The sequence below is a fragment of the Fragaria vesca genome, linkage group LG5 (genome assembly GCF_000184155.1).
Source record: "Fragaria vesca subsp. vesca linkage group LG5, FraVesHawaii_1.0, whole genome shotgun sequence".
NCBI classification, from domain to species: Eukaryota; Viridiplantae; Streptophyta; class Magnoliopsida; order Rosales; family Rosaceae; genus Fragaria; species Fragaria vesca.
In genome coordinates, this window is record NC_020495.1 from 16,880,040 (window position 1) to 16,900,417 (window position 20,378).

Consider the following 20,378-nt stretch of genomic DNA (forward strand, 5'->3'; position numbering starts at 1 on the left):
TTAAATGGAATTTTCGGTTGAAAAATATGTACAGTCAGCAACTTAACCACTGATTGGACGGTCACTTAACGGATGGACCTAATTGTGTGACATTGGATAGTTAATGGAGTAATCGATTGAAATTGAAAGTTAATGGAGTAAACTGTCGAGCGCATGAAAGTTAATGGAGTGACCAATAATTTCTCCAATAATCAAACTCCACATAAATCTCAAAACCGATAATTTCCTACAGTAAACATACATAAAAACTTTACCTCTGTTTTATTTGCAGTATTCAGATCTTTCTGCAAGAGTTCTTATGATCATCTTTGGATCGTTGCAATTTTTCTCAAGAATTTGATGAGTCAGTATTGTATTCAAGTATTTTATAAAAGTCTTAATTGTGTAAACATCTTATACAATTTTTGTTTTAAAAAAAAAAACCCAACACCCAGGGCCAACACTGTAGACGTGAACAGTAAAAACACTGTACATGTGAACAGTGATTCGGCCGACGCAAAATAGTATATTGTATAATATGCCCTTCATACGTCATGGCTTTCCAACAACTTTTGGTGCTCAAGGCATTCCCTTGCAGTATCCTTACGGACTTCCATCAACAACTTTTGGTGTGCAAGCAAGGCCTAATCAATCACATGGCATTCCCTCACAATATTTTCATGGAATTCCACCAACAGCTTCTACTATTCATCCAATTCCTAGTCATTCACTTGGTTACCAACTTATTCCACCAATATCTTATTATTCTCTTGTGTATTCCTAGGTATGCTCTCTTGTACCTACTATCTTCTTTTTCTTTTACCTTATATGGTTTTAGAATTTATATCTAAATTTAACCATTAACTCTATCAAAAATTTGATAGGCTGTCCCCCAACCAAGACATGAAGGACCAACTCGGCAACTGAAATTTTCAGATCCATCGACATCTTAAGCACCATTGTTGCAGCTCGCTAGGATTTGAAAAGAAAAGGAGTTTTGATGCCATTTTATATGAGTAATGGAACACTGTTTGATTTCTTTTGTTTGTTCTTGGTCTATTTGGTTTTATCAAACTATGGGGTGATAGAGGAACTTGTGTGGACCTATGTTGGTAATCATGGTTCTTTTGTGTAATTTTTGTTTTCTGGACAAGGGAATAACTTGAATGTTTCGAAACATCTTTTTCAAGCTAGCTCTTTCATGTTGATTTGGGAACTTATGCTATTATTTTTTTTGTTAGTCTTGTAAGGCCTTTGTACAGTAAAATAGAAGAAATATGTGTGAATGTAAATGTGAGTAACGCGACTGACTCAATTTGCAGTTTTGATGTTCTGATGGAGTGTGGGTGTGTAAGCAATAAGCAATGAAAAATAAAGAAGATGTGATAAGTGATGGCCTTATTCAGAACAGAAGAAGAAAAAAAAAGTGATGGCGATGGTAGAAGACGAATGGGGCAGGGAGACTAGAGAAGAAGAAAAGCCAGAATAGTAGAGCAGTAGAAGATGAGAGGATCTAGGAATGCTTGTTTTAATATTAATAAATTATCTTTTCTTTTTTCTAATAATTAACTAAGGATCTATTAATTAAGGAAAATGCCTATTTAGTACTAATTCAAACCCCTTATTTCCCATTCCAATGATAATCTTTTGCATTAACCCATTCCAATATAAGGTAACCCTTTTTATGCCCAAATGCACAAATCTTTATGCCCAAATGCACAAATCTTTACTAAAGTCTTAACAAATCATATTATTTTAAGACTATTTTGCCCCCACCTCTTCAACATGAAAAGACTTGGCCGGAACCTCAGACTCTGGTCACCGGCCGCGGGACTCCGGTCACCGACTGCCGGATTCCGGTCACCAGAATTTCCCCGACCGCCGGATTCCGGTCACCGGATTTTCCCCTGTAACCAGTTACTGACCAGTTAATGACCCATAATAACAAGTTACTAACCCCCAGTAACCAGTTATTGATTAATTACTGACACCTAATAACCAGTTACTGACCCCCAATAACTTTTAGTTTTCAGTTACTGATACCCAGTAATCACTTAGTTTTCAGTTACTGACACTCAATAATCACTTAGTTTTCAGTTACTGACACCCAGTAAGCACAATGTCCTTAAACAAATTGGTCAAACACCCCACGAAGTTGACCTGCTGGCTCTGATTGCTTTTCTGCTCCATCAGCTCCATCAAATACTCGAATTCCAGCCGCGATCTCATCCCAATCACCTTCCTCAAGTAGCTCACATAAGCCTGCAAACCCTCCTCCTCTATCCCTAACGGCGTGTACAGCCTAATGAACCTCAACACATTCATATGGTCTCTCTGGTCCACGGCGGCGCTGAGCTTCTTCTTCACAATCGATTCCAGAAGCTTCTTCGACTCCATGAGCTGGTCCCTCTGCTCCGATCCCGAATCGTGATACTCAGATTCAATCTGTATAAACCTCTGGACGAATTTGGCAGCGGACTTGTAGTCTTGCGCGTCGAGAGCCTGCTTGACGCCGTCGATGCAGTTGGTGCGCTCGACGATGGTGTCCAGGCGGAGGAGCGTGGAGTTGACGCGCGACTATGCGAGGTCGAGCTCGCGGACCTTGGCGCTGACGTGGTCGGCGAGGTCGCAGGTGGAGGCGACGTTGGAGAGGACGTGATCGGCGTCGGACTTGACGATCTCGAGGACCTGGGAGGAATTCTGGAGGCTGGAGAGGTGCTTGTCGAGGTCGGAGCGCTGGGAGAGGAGGCTGTCGAGGTTGAGATCCAAGGCGCATTAGTAGGCTATGCTCTCGTGCGTAAAATCTGGTGGAGAGAGAGAGAGAGAGAGAGAGAGAACGAACGAGATCGGGAAGAGAGAGAGAGAAAAAGAAGAAAGAGATAAAAACTGTGTTGATTTAATTAAACACAGGGTAATAATGTATTTTTCTCAAGAATCATTGGAATAGGCATAATGATAAGATTTTAATTGGAATAGGCTTTAGTTTTCAAATATTTAGGTATTAAGATATTTTCCCTTAATTAATTAAAGTAACCATAGTTAACTCATAATTGTGAGTTGTTAAATATGACAGCATCTTACTTGTTGGTCTTATGACTATCAAAACTATGATGGTTGACAAATTCGATTCCTTAAAATAGATAGTTTTAGACTGACCGTTTTAAAATAGATAGTTTTAGTCCCGGCTCCCAAACCAACCACAACGACTAAAAGCAATTAAATAAAAAGAAAAAGACCAAACTCCCATACAGTACAAAAATTCAAAATTTAAAGGACGCCCTCCGGTACGAAATACTAAACAAAATCCACGGAGAAGGGCATATCTGTCAATCCACAGCACACTCCTCTTATTCCACATCACACAGACTCCTGATTCCAATACTCCACTCTCTCTCTCTCTCTCTCTCTCTCTCTCTCTTCCCAACAATGGCGGCCGCCAAGGCGTTGAAGAAGGTGGAGAAGATCCGCCAGATAGTGCGGCTCAAGCAAATCATGATCCGCTGGAAGCTCACCAGCCTCCGCCTCCGCCCCGCTCTCTCTTTTTACAACGACGACGATTCCGCCTCCTCCGGCTCCGCCCGCCGCACCCCCTCCGGGTTCCTAGCCGTCTACGTCGGACCGGTGCGGAGGCGCTTCGTCATTCCGGCCCGGTTCGTCAACCTCCCGGTCTTCGTCGACTTGCTGGAGAAGACCGCCGAGGAGTTCGGCTTCGAAACCACCGGCGGCCTCGTCTTGCCTTGCGAGGTTTCGTTTTTCAAGGAGATCCTGAGGTTTCTGGAGAAGGACGAGAGGAGGTTTGGCAAGTTGTCGCTGGATGAGTTCTTGAAGATGGTGACTGATGCGGTGGGATTCGATTCTTGCAAGGCGGCGGCGGCTTCCGGCGCCTCCGCATCGTTCTCTCCTCTGTTGCAGGAAGCTAGGGCTTGACAGATTCTTCTCTCAGGTTTTTTTAGGGTTCTGATTGAATTGAATTGAATCGATCCAATACCTTTTGTGTTTTTTTGGGGAAAAGGTGTTTTAGTGATGCTAGGGACTTAATTGTACATGGGTGGCAGCCAACTTGATTTACTTTCTTTTCGGTATTGCTTTTTATTTTTGTTAGGGATTGTTGGTTCGTATCATCCTTGAAAGCACCTATGGTTTTTAATTGTGTTTGATCATGGGCTTCAATGAGATGTTTGGACAAGGTTTTTCTAGCTAGAGCATCAGTTTGTTTCAGTGATGCAGTAGTTGATGATGATGATGAAATCTTAGGTTTTGTTCTAGCGGCGAGAACAGTTTCTTATCATGTAATGGAATTTTTATCATGATTAATGGTAATTGAAGTTTGTTCTCAATTTGTCTTCTTTCGATTCTGGTTTTTATTTTTGTTGTATGATGAGCTCTATTTGTTGGAGCTTGCTCTCTTTTTGTTTATTGAGTTGGTGAGAGGGGCAGGTCACCGTTAGATTGTTGAAAGATTTTGAAAGTTTATTATCCTCTAATTTCAAGGTAAGCATAAATATTATATCATTCCCTTTTGGCTTTAGCTATGGCCTTAGCTAATTGTTTGTAGAGGTGCTGACAAAGTAACAATAATGATTCTGGAGGAAAATTATATGATGCAATGCTTGTGTGATGATTTTGACTTAGTTTGCACTCTCTCAAAACCATACTAGTACCTCTTATCCTGATCCTGGCTCATACCCAGTTAGGGCTTAAGGTGCAGTGTTTTAGGGAACAGAAAAATATTCCCTTTTATTTACGAAACAATTTGATAGATACAGCAACAATACCCTTCCCTTGGTTCATTGTATTCATATCTGTTCCAGCAACAATTAATATCCTTCCTTAAAAGTTTGTGTTTGGTAAACCAGATTGACAATAGTACTAATGGTGCTGGCTATAGTAACTTAGTAAGTTATCACTCTGAGGGGAGTATTAGTGGGGAAGTACTGTGACCATGTAGCAATTAGCAATGTGTTTGATTTGATCATGCGGGTCATCAAAGTACATGAAACGTTATAAGAAATTGATGGTCTTCAATCCAAATGTTTAACTTTATTCTTGTGATTAATACCTTCATTATGCATGTTATGATCTCAGCAAGCAACTGTTGATATATAAGAGAGAGTTTATGATAATTGTCTGATCTTAATATAAGCTTGATTTTGCTGATGAATATGGATTGCTATCTTTTATTCTCAGTTAACAACATGATCAGTGCTCTTGTATCCCTCGTTATACAACTAACTAATGACTCGCTGTTGCTTTCCCACATAATATATGTCCTCTTTATCTGCTGCCTCATGTAGAACTTTGTGGTGGTACTGTATTGCATCCTTTGAGGACTATGGGGAATAGTGGATTCCTGGTGACTGATGTACCACCGTTTTCAGACACTCCAGAATTTTGTGGTCTTGTTTTTAGGTCTCATTTTCTGAAGGGTATTTTGTGAGAGAGTGTTTGTGCAGAAAAGATCTTATCAGATGTTCATTTGATTTTGCCAAGGTGGGGATCGGGAAAGGGACTCAAAGTTTGAAATGGGAATATATATGTAGTCTCAGGTTGTGCTGTCAGAGGAGCTGTTGATGAAGGCATGTACATTCATGGACTTGGAGTGAAATTGGGTGTGCTATGTAACCAAAGCTGAGCTAAAATTTAATCTACAATTCACTATCTAAGTTGAGCTAAAATATGATTTACCTAAAATGTGTCGTATTTTGACTCAACTAAATACGACCAAAATCTATAATTAATAAGTGAGCATGTGTGGGCTAGTGTCATGGGTTATGATTAAAATATGTTTGGGTTTTATTCCATTCATGATTAAGCAACGATAGAAAACTTAAAATAGGTTTGGGTCTTGACTCCGTGCTGATAGAGATGCAAAATTCATATGAATATTTGTTGATTTAGTTGGCCTATAATTTGAATTTAGGTCTGAGTTAGCAAACGGAAAGACCCTAAATAAATAGACAAAAACACCCTATAGAGAAAACAAAACAGTGAAAACACAGACAAACTGGAGTCAAACCCCGAAAGACTCAACCTTGAGAGACTCGTGTATTTGGCGCGGCGCCTCCTTGAGAAGTGAGTAGTGTTCCGATGGAATCGATTCTAGGGTTTATGGAAGAAGAAGACCCGGTGGAAACGTCGTCGTCTTCGTCTCCTTACAGCCACAAACTGGTGGCGTGGTTGAGCTGGGACGAGTGGCTCTTCGTCTCCCAAGCTCTCTTTTCCGATTCACCTGATTCCGTCGCCTCCGCTTTGAGAAGAGTAACCTCCCTTTGCCTATCTCTTGTTTAATAGCTTTTGATTTTTTGAACAAAAATGTAAGGAGTTAATTTTGATTCCAAGTGAATGATTATATGGTTGGGATGTTGTTTTACAGATATCGGCATGGAAAAGCAGAGGATGTGTTCCTGCTGTTATCGAAGTTACTGCTTCCATTATCGAAATTCATCAAAAAGATCCTCAGTTTAGGTACCTTCGACCTTTGTATTTTTTCTTTCTTGTTTGGGTTAGTTGGTGTGAAGTTTTGTTTTACATTGGTTGCATTTGTATACCAAAAATTAATGTGAATGTGTGGATTTCTTTTGTGAATTTTAGAAAGGACCACTCAGATGATGCTGTGGATAATTGCAGAGCAGATCAATGCACTGATTCGGAACTTTCTGAGGAAATGCTGGCCATGCTATATTGCATGACTATCATGAGGTGAGCTCCCCTTGCAATAATTTATTGGTTTCTGCATTTGTTTTTTGTTTACTCCTGTATCATCTTGTAGTGTATTGGATTGAGTTGAATGCCTGGTCAAGAAGTAGTCGAAATTAATTTTTGAGTTGGGAAACTTTTGAGTCTCACTTTTTCTTGTTCACATTAGAATTTAGCGATCCAGGAGTCCTGTTACTCGATAAAATATGTGCTGAAGAAAAAGACTACTAATGAAATTGATAGGTCTTGGAAAAAGCTCCAACATGATGTTAGGGAGGTAATGAGTGCTAATCGTTTTGAAGAAAAGACTAATTGATGTTATATAATCTAGTAAAAAAAATTGAAGAAAGTATCATTCAATTCAAGGTGAAGTTCTGAATACATGTTGTATGTATATGCAGTATTTATTAATATAATTCATTTTGATCTAGTGCGTGTCTGAAACTAATTAAAGTAACGTCTTAGTGCAGCTCTTTTTGGATATTCTTGTTTAAGATTTGACATGGCCAAGCATACAGCCTTATGCATTTGTAATTCATTGGCCATTCAAAAAATTGGGCTTCATTTTTATATTTGTAAATCGACTAATTATTACTCAAAGTATTAGTTGACTATTGCTGGGAATGTGTACATGGATTCCATGCATGGATAAACCTATTTGTTTCACACTATTTTTCCCTTTTCTGAAGGCTTGTGAATTGTGTTGTTGAGAAGACACGCAAGAAAAATGAGATTTCAATTGCTGAGGCTGCTGATGCAATTGGCATTCCACGATCACTAATTGATATTCGTCATGGTAAGCAATTCTATCTCAGCAACTTTTATTAGTAGCCATAATTTATCTATTGTTAGCTTATTAGGCATTTCAGCTTTTCTGTAGCATAAACCACATTAACCATCAGAAATCAGCCTTTACATACTCTTGTCGGATTTACACATAACTTTTTAACACTTGTGATAGTGTGGAATTGTGGATTAAAATTTTCTTGTTTATCTCTGTCATTGCTTTGATTTCCAGAGGGATCTCACCGTGAACTTCCCGCTCTTGAGGTTGTTCGTAGTGCTTCCATGAAGGTATGCCGCTTTGAATTTAAACAGATAAGAGCATCTCCAACAACTAATGTAAAACTAGAATTATCTTTATTTTAGAGGAAATACACTATTTTTTGGCTCCAACAGTTCATGTAAAGCATCCTCTATTCTACAAAAAGTGGGAAGAGAGAGAAACAGATCCTCTATATCTATAGAATTCTCAAAATTTGTATATACATGAAGAAATCTCTAAAATTTATTGCTTGCCTTTTAGAATTCATTCTCTCTCCTCAAAAAACAAAAAAAGTCCATAAAATTACAACATTTAACATGAGTTTTGGGGTTTGATTTGAATAAATATATAATAATTATATAGATTCATAATTATACAGAAAAACATTTAATTTTGTACAATAGAATAAAAGAGCTGTTGGAGTTGAGCTCCTTTTCTTTTAGAGATTTTGTGATTTCCTCCTCTAGAATAGAGAATTAATGCAAGAGCTGTTGGAGATGCTCTAATGGTGTAGCACTGTAGTTCCTCTCAACACATCTACTTTACAGATACTTATATGTAATGGTATCCTACCAAGACTGCTGGGTGATTTACCAAGTTGTGATAGATTCATGACAGTTGGCTATACATATCCATTCCATCTTGAGAGAGACAATTGCTCACATCCTCATAGGACAGACACTATAAATTTGTGAAAAATAATTTATGCCATAGTAGATTAACAATACAACACGAACAAATTGTCTTATTTGTTGTCCTGTCTTAACAATGAATCACATGTTTTTGGAAGGGCACTTGTTATCTCTCATCCCTTCCCATTTCCTTAGGTGAAAGAAAAGGACTTTCCTGGTTTTGGATTTTCTTTAACAATGAAATTGCAAGTTTTTGGAAGGGCAAATGTTATCTCTCTTCCCTTCCCATTCACCTAAGACTTACCTGGTTTTGGACTTTCCTTAACGATGAATCTCAAATTTTAGAAGGGAAAATGTTACCTCTCTTCCCTTCTCATTTCCTGATCACAATATGTAGTTCTGCTCTGAAATATAATATTGTTGATTTAAATATATCTGTTTTCCACTGTGTGGGGTAGAGCATTCAAATCTTACATAGGAAATTTATACTTGTACTGTATTTTTATAAAGTTAGGTCTCTTAACATAGTTCCAGATATTCTTTTTATAAATATAATATATTTGCCTTCTGAATTCATGAACATTACCAAACTTTTACCTATTGAATATTATTATTTTTAAAGATAAGCCTAAACAGTTATCCTTGCATAGTTCCACAACCACAATTTCATGTTCATTCATCTTACCAGCTTCCCCTAGCAATAATGACAAAATTTTTTCTTCTGTTAACTTAAAACTTGATGTAAATTTGGAATGCATTGATTTGGTTTGAGTTCGGGAATTGAAACTATGTCTATTGTTGGTGCTTGCAGGCCCTTGATTGGTTGAAGTATTATTATTGGGAACCTCAGAAGAATGCAATTCCATTCCAAGGTACTGGAAATGCTAACATCAGAAATGAAATAAAGTCAAAGTTTCATGAATTGGCTTTCTGCTTGAGAGCTAAAATGACGCGATCTTCTCAAGTCAAAGAAAAACATGGTACGATGATCTTTTCTTCTGCAAGTTTGTTCATACTGCCTAAATTTTGACTGGAGTATATATATCCTTCTAATGCTTTACAAGATATATTTTGCACAGAGTGCAATTTGCTGTTGCACCAATGACAAAACTTTTCTTGCTAAAATGAGGCCACAATGGTTTCATGAAAATGAGAAATATACTTGTCGGGACCTTAGCACTTGATTTCTAGCAGTATTTGTTGTTTGTCTGACCTTTTAAAATTTCACTTTACCTTGTATCAAACTATGTGAACTATATTTTTAGTTATTCTGTGCAAACAGACAAAAGCACGGCATGTATCTATTCTTAGAGTCAAGGAGCTGTGTTTCCAAATTGCTTAAATGCATGCTCAGAATGTTCCTTGGTTTGTTACATTTTGGAGAATATTCATTCTTTATGGTTTATGAGAACGGAACATAACTTGCCTTTTTTTTTTTTAGTCAGCAAACTAGGGACTGAAAAACTCAAAAAAGGCATGAATTCTTATATTGCTATTTATATAGTTATGCCAGCTAAGCTGACTCTAAATTAGTTGTACTATACCAATTGATGTTTGTGTTGTGCATGCCATATAGGCTCTCTCACAGCCCTGTACACATATTATGACTGCCATGTATTGCGGCTCACTGAGTTGGGCTGTGCTGGCAGGTATCTGACACTCGACACTCCACCAAAGTATGGAGTTGGTGCTTCAGATTAGGATGATGCAAATTGACATCATGTACTTAGCTTAAGTAATGGAATCATAAGAGTTAAAACTTCTGTGATGCAAAGAGTCACTTTTTGATATGAGAAAACAACTGTCTTTTGCCACGGCCTAGAATTTGCATTACAACTTGCCTATGAAAAGGTTGTATGCATGAAAAGCCATATAAGCATTAATGTCACGGGCAGAAGTTCTGTAAAAGTGGGGATTACATGTTAATGTGTAGTTTTATGATATTTACTATTGTTTTATAGTGCTTTTTATTGTGTCGAATTTCGCTTTTTCTATAGGTGGCAGACATGGTAAATGGCTTTGTGGGCGTAGTACATTTTTCTCAATAATGGCTGGTGAGACCTGTTCATCAAAATCTAGATGTAAGAGCAATCACTCACTTTATTGATTCACTCACTTTATTGATTTCATGTTGAGATGGTGGTCATCTCCTTAGTGCACACTAACTCTTAGTTCAAAAACGTGTTGCCATTTGGTCATAAAATAAGAAAGAAAGAAAAGTAAGTAAAATGAGACCTGGAGTGAAGGTTTGCTTGTAGAGTACTGTAGTTACTTTTTTTCTTTTTTTTCCTTGTGATTCATTCTATCTCCGTAACTAAAAGCTGGAAATATTACAACTTTCTCTTATGTTGTCTATGTAATTGGACTAAAATAGTTTTGAGAATGATATGGACTGAAATCCAGCTATTGTTTGGAATTAATCGGAAATGTTTTGTCCTATAGTTGAATCTGCAGGCTTGTAATATTTGATTAGTTTGCTAAAACTATCATGTACAATGAATCATAAATTCATACAATTTTATGTGATTCTGGTGAGCATTCTATCTTAATCCGTGTTAAACCAGTTACATCTCACAAATGTGTCAACCAGAATGCTTAGCAACGTTGTGTGGGTTTTCCATTTGGAATCATTAATACCTCAGAGGCCAACAATCACAAAAACCCAATATTTTATGTTCCTTCTAAACTGTATCATTGACTGTAGGTTGGGGCCCTTTCAAAACCTGTCTGGTGTTGACCACTCAACCTTATGTTGAAACGTTCTAGGCTTAGCTCTTGGTTCTACTATAGTGAGAATAACATGTTTATTGGAGAAGATATCATGCTTGGATGGAATATTGTCACGGCTTTAAGTAGTTCCAGGGTGGACGAATAGTCAATCACAGTTAATTTTGGTTTTACCGAGTGGAAATCTATTGTATGTTCTTACTTTGATAAAAATGCTAGTATTAAGTAATGATACAATCATTTATGTTGTGAAAACAAGGATTTGGTTGTCTATATTACTGTGGGTATCTAATCCAAAACTGATTAATGACACCAAGACCCTTATAAGCTCTATTATGCAAAGTCTTGTTTTTCCAAAGGGGGATACCAATCGACCATGTCTGCCTTCAGTGTGGTGGGCTCAAGCCAAACATCACCCAAACTGGATGGTGAGAAGCATTTGTGGCCATTGAGTCTCACATAGGGAGTTAACCACTATTCACCAGTTCAAAACCAATTGGAGACTCTTATAAGCTCTCTTATGCAAAGTAATGTGTTTTGTCACTGATAGTAATTGTTGGAGTGCATACTTTCAAAAACAATAGAACAAATGCAGCAGTACCTATTTACCCCAAACCCCTCCCTTTTCCTGTTTTAGTCAAAACATAATGTCTTATTTCCTGCAATCTTTTGCCACCTTTTGTCTTTAGTCATTACTAGAATTGTGAGGGCACACTTACTTTATTAATATGCTCAGAACTGGATTTCTTTTCTGTGCCTTTTGAACAGAGAGGACTTGGTCTTTCACTGTTGCTGTCAGTCATAACTTAGTTAGAATGTTTGAAAGGTTGTGTTTGATGTGTTTATTTCTACAGGCAATTAGACCTTGGTTTGGAAGGAACCTGGTCTTCCCGCTAAGATTGACATCTTTAAATACTTGCATGCATTCTATGTATCTGTGATTTGATTCTTTAAAAGTATGTTTCAGAGTAAGTTACTTAGTCTTTTATAAGATACTTTACTCACTGCCATCTTCATGTTTCCCATAATTAGAGGCTGTCTTTTTTTAAAAGCTGGTTCTTTTGATTATCTCTTTAACTTTTTGCATGTTTTATATGTATGGTTGTTAAGGGATGCAGTTTACATTTCAGGTTATAAAAAAGATGTTACCAAGATAGTGAAAGGTCTTGTTGGGTTGTATTCGTCTTTCTCGTCAGAAGTTGTATCTGTACTGTTGGAGCTTTTGTTGAACACTAAGAGTTCTTCAGATTCATTGGACCTTCCAGAAAACACCCGAAAGGACCCAAGCATATATACGTCATTGAATGAGTGGAAGCTTGTGATAACAAAATTTTCCAATAAGAAACCAGAGTTACGTCTAGCTCTTCTTAATGCAGTTCTTGATATGATTGAGACTCAGGAAGAAATGATGGGTAATCACTTTTCCTGTTTCTTTGAATTTTTTTCTCTGTTATCAGATAGATACTGGTAAATCTATGGTGAGTACATGTATTTTATATTCACTTGACTAAAACTGGGATGCCTTTTGATACTGGGCGGCTTAAGTGATAGTTAATGATCGTAGAGTCTGAGTTCCAAGTCTGAATATAAGTTTTGGGTATGCATGGAATGAGCACTGCATATGTATTCATAATGTTCGTCTATTGTGTATAGTTTCCAACTTGAAGTAGTAGTTTTCATCTTAACCGTGTGATTTGACTTGTGTTCAACATTGTGAGGGTATAGCTAGACAAACCTAGTTGTGTGCTCCGCGTAATTGCTTATGTTGATTTCACATGTTATGTTTACTTCTCCTCATATTAGTTGCTGTTTTTGATTTTGTTTTAGGAAGAGGCTTGAACACATCATCAGACTGTGGGGCAAAGATATACCAAGTTGAACATCTCTCTTCTCTGTTTACATGGCTTGTTAGAAGTTTCAAAGGATTAAAGCCTCCTGAAGAAGATTCTGCTGACGAGGTTAAAGTTTCTTCAGCGGAAAAAACTATCTCGAAAGCAGTTCTGATGGATGTCCTGCGTAAATGTCTTCTTGTATCAGCTTCTGCTAATAACCATCTCATGAAGTCTGCCCTCCATCTTGCAAAGCTTACAGGAGACGAGTACCTAGTGCAAAAACTCAATAAACTCTCTTTCTTAGTTTCATCAAATTTGGATGCTGCTAAAGAAAACACTTGTCTTGCAAGTTCAAATAGTATATTTGTCCAGCAAGAAAAATCTATAAGTCAAGCAGCAAAGAAGCTAGAGTTGATTAAACGTCACCAAATGAAGCGCGAAGCAGTGAAGGGAACAAGAGATGCTGATGTTGGAAGTTCTAAAAGATGGGTTATGGCAAAATCATGGACCCGGTGCCCTATTGGAATGTTGCCTTGTGCTGTTGGGCATTCCGGCAGCCTGCCTATTCTGGACTATAATGGTGCATCTGAACAGGATCCTGAAGTACCTGGAGAAAACGAGAAGTGGGAACTGAACTCGTGTACTGGCAAGAAACGAGCTAATTCCGATATGCAGCTATTCGATAACCCATGTGCTAAAAAGATGAGGGGGACAGTGGTAGATGATTATGTATCAGACATGGAAGATGTTTTGTCCTCAGAAGAGGTCAATGCCATGTCCTCAGAAGATGTCTGTGGCCATCTCATGATTGGTGGTGTCTGGAAGAAAGTTGGGGAGGAAGAAATACTTGCCATCAAGTCTGCTGTGAGGATATTAGTTTGATTTAGCAACACCATATTCATGCTAGAATAGTACTAATCGCAGTTTGAGCTGCGAATCTGAGTTTCATTAATCAGTTTTGGGCAAGTTAAATTTCAAAATGAGAAAACTGGGGGATTTGTAATACAAGTCCAATGTTATCATCTCTACTAGGATCAATGGAGAGTCTCCAATGTGCAAGTGCTTCACCAAATATTGAAGCGCCCATAATACTCTTACATAATAAAATTATCAGAAAAAAATGTAAAAGTGTAAAATCGAAAAAAATAACCAAACCACCTCTATTATATGGTCATAGAGAAAATACACTACTTGTCTGCTACTATTCTTTTTCTTAATGAAATATGTTCATTAACTGAGAATACTAGTTACTACTATTACATGAAGGTCGAGGTTCATCACCCATGCTAGTTGTGGTATTAGACACAAGAGCAAGCTCCATCTTGTTTGCTATCCCTTGGAGGGAATACTCAACGAAGGATTGGAATTCTTCCAAGCTCGAGCCCTCAATCGGATTACAACTATACGACCACACGATCTTGCATCCATTGTTGTTGTTGATGGGGACTACTTGCATTGTTGCAACATATGACTTGAGACCCAAGTTGTTGTCACCGACTTCGTAGGTGATAGATTGGTTGGTTGGATCGATCATGAGTAGCTTCTCTTTTGCCCACAAGGTAGTCTCGTCTCTCCCCATTTCGCAGTACCGAACAAGACCAGGTTGGCCGGAAACTCCTTCGACTTGGTAACAAGTGTGGAGGTTGGGGAACCACTTGTCTATGTTGCAGAAGTCGGCCACGAGAGGCCAAACATCTTGTGCTTTTGAGCCTTTGAGCTCGGCAGAAGCTCGGCTTTCCCATTTTGGTTGTATAGGTTCTTCTTTTGCCATGACAAAGAAACAAAGATATTGAGCAAGTGATACAAATGAACAAGCTTTCATGGTTCATATATATTATGTCGGTTGAATTAAAAACGTGGACGCACATCACCAAGTCAACCTAGCCACTTCAGCCTTGTCTTTGGTGGCATATGGCCGCCACAATATTTTGTAACCTTGAGAAAAATGCCAAAGCTAATCTAATCCATTGTCCTTTTTTTATTTTTATTTTTTTATTTTTTATTTTTTATGATTGTCTGTTCTGTTTTCATTTTTGTTTCTTCCCTTTTGGATGCAAATGTGAATCATAGAATTTAGTATGATAATATGACATGTAAAAGAGAAAGCTGTATTGTTTATATTTCAGGCGGTTCATGTACTCAATCGAGTGATAAGGTTCTTAACTCTAGCCAAGAATCTTAGACTATGTTTGTCTTGAGAGGTTTTTCATGCCAGTATCCCTTCACCTATGCCTCACTCTGACTTTGGTGGGAGGTAGGTCTTCTATTCATGTTAGTCAGAATGAGCTTCAATAAGGTTTTAGTTGGTGAAGTTCGTTTTTAGAGTAAAATCTGCCAAAAGTTACATATAATACATGTATCACCTAGCCTTGGAAACTCGATAAATAATAAACACTAAAACCTTCCACACTAGATATATTTATGACTAAAAATAGTGTTATTTTGGAGTTTAGACAGCACGACCTGGTGAATAGAGATTTAGAGCTATCAATAGGTCAGATGGTGTCGAAATTGGTCGTGTGAATAACCAATGGCAATGGAGAATGAAGTTCAAATTGCCCATCAAAGATATGGAAAAGGCATCAAAAGCGGAGCTAAGAGATGCAGAAACATGGCTCAAGATCAAAAGGGAGGGCAATAGTAGCCAGTTGTTTGATCCGGAGTCATATACGAAGTTGGATTATTGATGATGATGCGCAAGCTAGATTTGGGGGTGGTTCTTCCATAATAACAGGTCAGAACAGGAGAAAGGTATCAAGAAGCTTATGGTTTAGGGTGGATCTGGATTTCAGCAAACTGTGGCATTAGTATTTCAAGCAAATCCAGCAACTCTTGGCGCAAAAATGTCCCAAGCAATTGTCCACAATTGTCCAATATGTTTATTATTAATGAAAGAAAAACAAGACCGAAAGAAAAACAAAACAGAATTTATAACTATTACTCAATTTCCTTTAATCTAAAACACGAGGTCAAAACTGAATAGCATTTCACATGGCGATTACAAATCTGGTGTAACAAGAGCGGTTGTGTCTTTTAGAATCTTGCGTGCTTTCCAATGTACAGCAAAAGCTGTTTCTGATGTTCCCATCTGTACAAGTAATGGAATTACATCAGGTACTAAATTACTTGATAAATAAAAATGAAAAAACATAACATGATGGCAAACAACTGTAGCAGCAGGAATTTTACTTGTAGCTGTGAGGATTAATTTAATCAATTAGTTTGGGTAGCAAGTTGTTACAATAAGAAATAAGATTAGGAAAAGGATAATGAACATCTAGTGTTATCGAAGTAGCAAAAAAAATGGCAATATTGAACAAAGTGGCACAAAAAATGGTATGACCACTACTGAACAAAGTAGCACAGAAATGGTACACTAAAAACAAAGTTGCCCAACAGTGAAAGTGGTATAAGAGTGTAAGTACAACAATACATCTATTTAATCAATGTTAAACTACCAGACAACTGAAAATTGGAAAGATACAATTGTTGTTGAAAATGGAAATTTGTAGTTCTTTAGATGCTTGGAAAATGCTAGAGAAAGCTTACCTTAGTCTCCATCAGATAGTAATCTCGCCATAAGCTCAAATCTTGGTCATACGTTTGAAGTGCAGATTCATATAATTTCCTCGCATGGACAAGGCTATCTCTATCCCCAATGGATGCAAGGTTTGATTCCAATTCAATGCATGCTCTAGAAAGAGCAAGCCCAGGGTGTGGTAAAGCAATGAAGCTGCAATTGAAACATAACAGAAGCAGAAATGTCTCAATGACAACCGCATAAGCTAATAAACCCTAAACAATGCACCATACAATTCTGGTTGAACTATAAGTTAACCTTCTAATGAATCACTGGGGGTATAGAATCTAGCTCATAATGAAATGACCTACCGTTTATACATCTCTCTAGCATGTGAAAGTCCATCTTTTTGAAGAACAAAATTCACAATAGCAGCAGAGAGGGAAAATCCATGTTCACTGCCGCCATCTTTTGTCAATGATCTGATAGAAATCTCCACCAACTTGCCAAAATAATGCTTTTGATTTGCAAAGAATTTAAGGGCCTGTAATATCAAAGACATGTTAAAATTTTCTGCAACAAAATGTTATTTATGTGTAGTCATATAATCAGAGTACACGAGATAGAGAAAAGTTGAAAGGTATAGCGACCATACCATTAACCACAGGCTCTCAGCTTCTGAAATGGGCACTCTTGTCAAAACATCTTGAAAAAGTTCATAGATGGATAGTAGCTCAGCTTTACTCGGCGACATGGAATCCCTTGTTAAGTGTCTGATGCCGATAGAGATTCTTAACTGCCATAACTTCACTGAATTTGAAAATATCCCAGAACAAAGATTATCTGCCAGTTTTCGGGCTTCCTCTAGTCTTCCAAGTTGCAAAAGAAATGAAATATGCTGACAAGCAAGATCCTCCTCAATATAGCCCATTGTTTTAACCTTTTCGTAAGCCCTCAAAAGAAGAGGAATATAACTGTCAGATGGAGTAGATATCCCAGAAGGCTTGTTTTCTAACTTTGGAAGAGTGACAACACCATTCAAAAATTTCGCATACTGGTTTAGCATCGTAGCTGTAGGTAAAACTTCTATAGCCTCCTCATAAAACTGTCCAAGGATTTCATCAAACAATTATACGCACATAAGTCAAATATGATCAACAATGCATAAGTTTATGTCAGATACATGTCAGACACCACATAAATGAAGGTTTTTATTCTTCTAAGAGACTATATAAATGAAGTTGCTAGTTTAGATAGTAAGCAGTTTAAATGCATCTATACCTGAATTGCTTTTTCTATCTGAGAAAGTGCGCCTTCTTCACTGATATATTCCTTCCTTCCAGGATTATATTCGAGTCTTGCAAGCCAATCCCAATACCCTGGTTCTGTTGAGAAGTCTCTCTTCATATCACTTAGTATTTCCCTATGTATTTCTTCCGAATTAACCAAGTCAGTAGCTTCCAGGATCTCCAAAAAACGTTTTCTCAGACTAAAACTAGAGGGAAGAGCTTCTACTGCTCCAGCGTATATGGTTCTTATTATGCTAAAACCTTGCTCTTGAAACTTACTAATTTTCTTGATTGACTTTTCATTTTCGTCATCAGACCCTTCATTATTTTCTCCTTTGTCATTGAGGGACATGAATAAGTCTTTGTTTTCATCTCTCCACTGTTTCTTATCCGAACTTATCTGATCACGGGTAAAAGTACCCTCATCCTCTCCAAGCGCAACCTTCCGAGCCTTTAATTTATTGAGGAATGTGAGTTCCATTCGAAGATACTCTATCCAGAGGTCTTCTGATGTTGTGCAAACTCTTAACCCGTTCTGCATGATAGCACGGGCAGCTTCAACATTCAAGTTATGGTCAAATTCCCAAGCTGCAGCATAAATCCAGACACCGGGGACCTTTGGGTGAAATTTGATTACATCAGCCAGGACCTGCAGAAAGACATTCCTCCTTCAGCAATTTCCAACTTTCCAAAGTAAATCTAATGCAACAGATAAAAAATATATCTGAAACACGGTTATATGTATTTGATTATAAATTGTAATAGGAGAGTGCAATCAGCACCAAATGCAATTCACTTGTTCTTAGAATGCAGTAATGAAGCGTAGACTTAAATTAACACCATAGCTAAGAAACAGGAACCAATTTTAAGGGTGTGAGTATTACCTTCTTCATTCTACCATTCCTTTTTTGTCGACAAAACTCAAGGTACCGAAACCACAGTTCAATATCTCCCTTAAACCTCATGACTGCAAGCCTATAAATATCAAGAATCCTCATGATTCCGGCAAAGTCTGAAACTGACTTCTTCATCTTCTTAGTGGTCTTGAGGCCCTGCTTTTGCAGCTCACGCGTCACTGATTTTTTTCTGAGCCGACGGAGTGAGTCAAGCTGAGTCTCATAGTCAATATAGGAAAGGTAATCCTGCTTGAGTGGGCTCGGACGTTTGAGCCGGTACTCAAACTTGGTACGCTTCTTGACAATCTCAGATATCTCTCTGCGCGTAAAAATTCCACGTTGCTCGAGATCATTGAGCTCATTGGTCATACGCTCAAGTCGATACTGGACTACGTCAGCCATTCTTTATTGTGGTTTGGTGAATGGACCAGACCAGAATGAGGATAAGGATCCGATGCAATCTGAATATTAAATTTAACACCGTCACAATTACCTTTGAGAAAACTATCCATTCAGAAAAACCATAAGCCACAACCCTGTACCAGCTCATTAACCTCAATACCCTAAACACAAACTTATCTACGAAAATAAAATTCATTGCCTAAAAAAACTCGATAAATCTTCACTGTACAGATGCACCGCTCACAGTAATGGCCACAGACATGAAAGCATTTGAAAATTAACTATTTCAAACAGAAAGGCAATTGATACTAGAAACAGATCCATCACAGGTTTTGACAAATGAGAGAATGAATAATACTTGATACTACTCATTTCTAGCACCAAAGCAAAGATTGATTGCACACCTTTCTATTGTTTCGGTAGAAGTAAAAGAAGAGTCTACCAAAAACTAAAACATTCCATCTCAACATAACAAAAAAAACAAAAACAAAAAACATCCATGCCATGTAAAAGCCAAATAACAAAAATTCAGAAAGCCAAAACTGATATGTTAAACTCCATGGGATGCAGCATTTGCACAGATATATGTCTTCACCGCAAGAACTGAAATTCCCCTCAAAATAAACTAGTTTTGGTGGACCTAATGTACAATCATACGAGCTTCAAGAAACCCAGCAACACTTTTGTTGAACAGATTGATTATAACTAAATGAAACTGCTTAAAACCCAGTTCCATTTATCTGCTCAAAGCCCTAAACCAAGGTTATTAAGATTGAAAATCGAACCTATAAAGCATTGGGTGAACACCCACAACCGTTTACCCAATTGAATATCAGTCAAAAGATTCAAGAAGCCATAAAGTGAAGAAGAATAAGAAGAACCCAAGTGAAAGATAGGGTTGACGAAACAACATACCTTAGGTTATCTGCGGAAGAAGAATCTGCAGGTTCAGAAAGCTCCCAAGTCGACAAAGAAAGCGGCACAAGGGTTTAAGCTCAGGGCTTTAGCACTTCCCCAACTATAATCCTTTTTCTGTACTGCCGATTTTACCCCTATCTAAATTGAAATTGAATTAATAAATAAATAGATGCCATTTGCATATGGTCACCCAGACACGACTAGTGGCGAGGAGTTGAGTATGCGAATTTGTAATTGGTATCTTGCTTCTTATATTTAATTATTAATATTCTTTCGCGAGCTTATTTTTAAACTTTTTATGAGTTTGTTGTTAGAAAAAATAATAGAGAAATTTTAAATACACACCTTAATCTCTTAATACACACCTCTATTGTTTTATGTTTCTATTAAGATTTTATAGGTAAACTAAATGGCCAAAATATACATCATTTATTAAAAAAAA

At 37.6% G+C, this 20,378-nt stretch overlaps 4 protein-coding genes across 4 annotated transcripts; 2 read left to right on the forward strand and 2 right to left on the reverse strand.

The window, feature by feature from the left end:
• Nucleotides 1-3,405: 3,405 nt before the first annotated feature.
• LOC101295821 lies at nt 3,406-4,002 on the forward strand. Its single transcript, XM_004301484.1, has one exon. The coding sequence runs from the start codon at nt 3,406-3,408 to the stop codon at nt 3,904-3,906; it is 501 nt and encodes a 166-aa protein (XP_004301532.1). The 3' UTR covers nt 3,907-4,002.
• A 1,794-nt stretch (nt 4,003-5,796) lies between these two features.
• On the forward strand, nt 5,797-13,947 carry LOC101296866. Its single transcript, XM_004299927.1, has 9 exons — nt 5,797-6,237; nt 6,353-6,444; nt 6,571-6,678; nt 7,365-7,471; nt 7,694-7,749; nt 9,164-9,332; nt 10,350-10,433; nt 12,210-12,491; nt 12,907-13,947. Exons 1-9 carry the CDS (start codon nt 6,067-6,069, stop codon nt 13,791-13,793), a joined length of 1,956 nt encoding a protein of 651 aa, XP_004299975.1. The 5' UTR covers nt 5,797-6,066; the 3' UTR covers nt 13,794-13,947.
• Nucleotides 13,948-14,154: 207 nt separating this feature from the next.
• On the reverse strand, nt 14,155-14,682 carry LOC101296111 (lachrymatory-factor synthase-like). Its single transcript, XM_004301485.1, has one exon. It carries the CDS (start codon nt 14,680-14,682, stop codon nt 14,155-14,157), a length of 528 nt encoding a protein of 175 aa, XP_004301533.1.
• Nucleotides 14,683-15,697: 1,015 nt separating this feature from the next.
• Nucleotides 15,698-20,074, reverse strand: LOC101297150 (U3 small nucleolar RNA-associated protein 6 homolog). The gene is made up of 7 exons (XM_004299928.1): nt 19,934-20,074; nt 18,605-19,077; nt 17,713-18,369; nt 17,087-17,536; nt 16,803-16,975; nt 16,461-16,644; nt 15,698-15,999 (listed from the first exon to the last, which is right to left on the reverse strand). The coding sequence occupies exons 2-7, from the start codon at nt 19,016-19,018 to the stop codon at nt 15,910-15,912; spliced, it is 1,968 nt and encodes a 655-aa protein (XP_004299976.1). The 5' UTR covers nt 19,019-19,077; nt 19,934-20,074; the 3' UTR covers nt 15,698-15,909.
• Nucleotides 20,075-20,378: the final 304 nt, after the last annotated feature.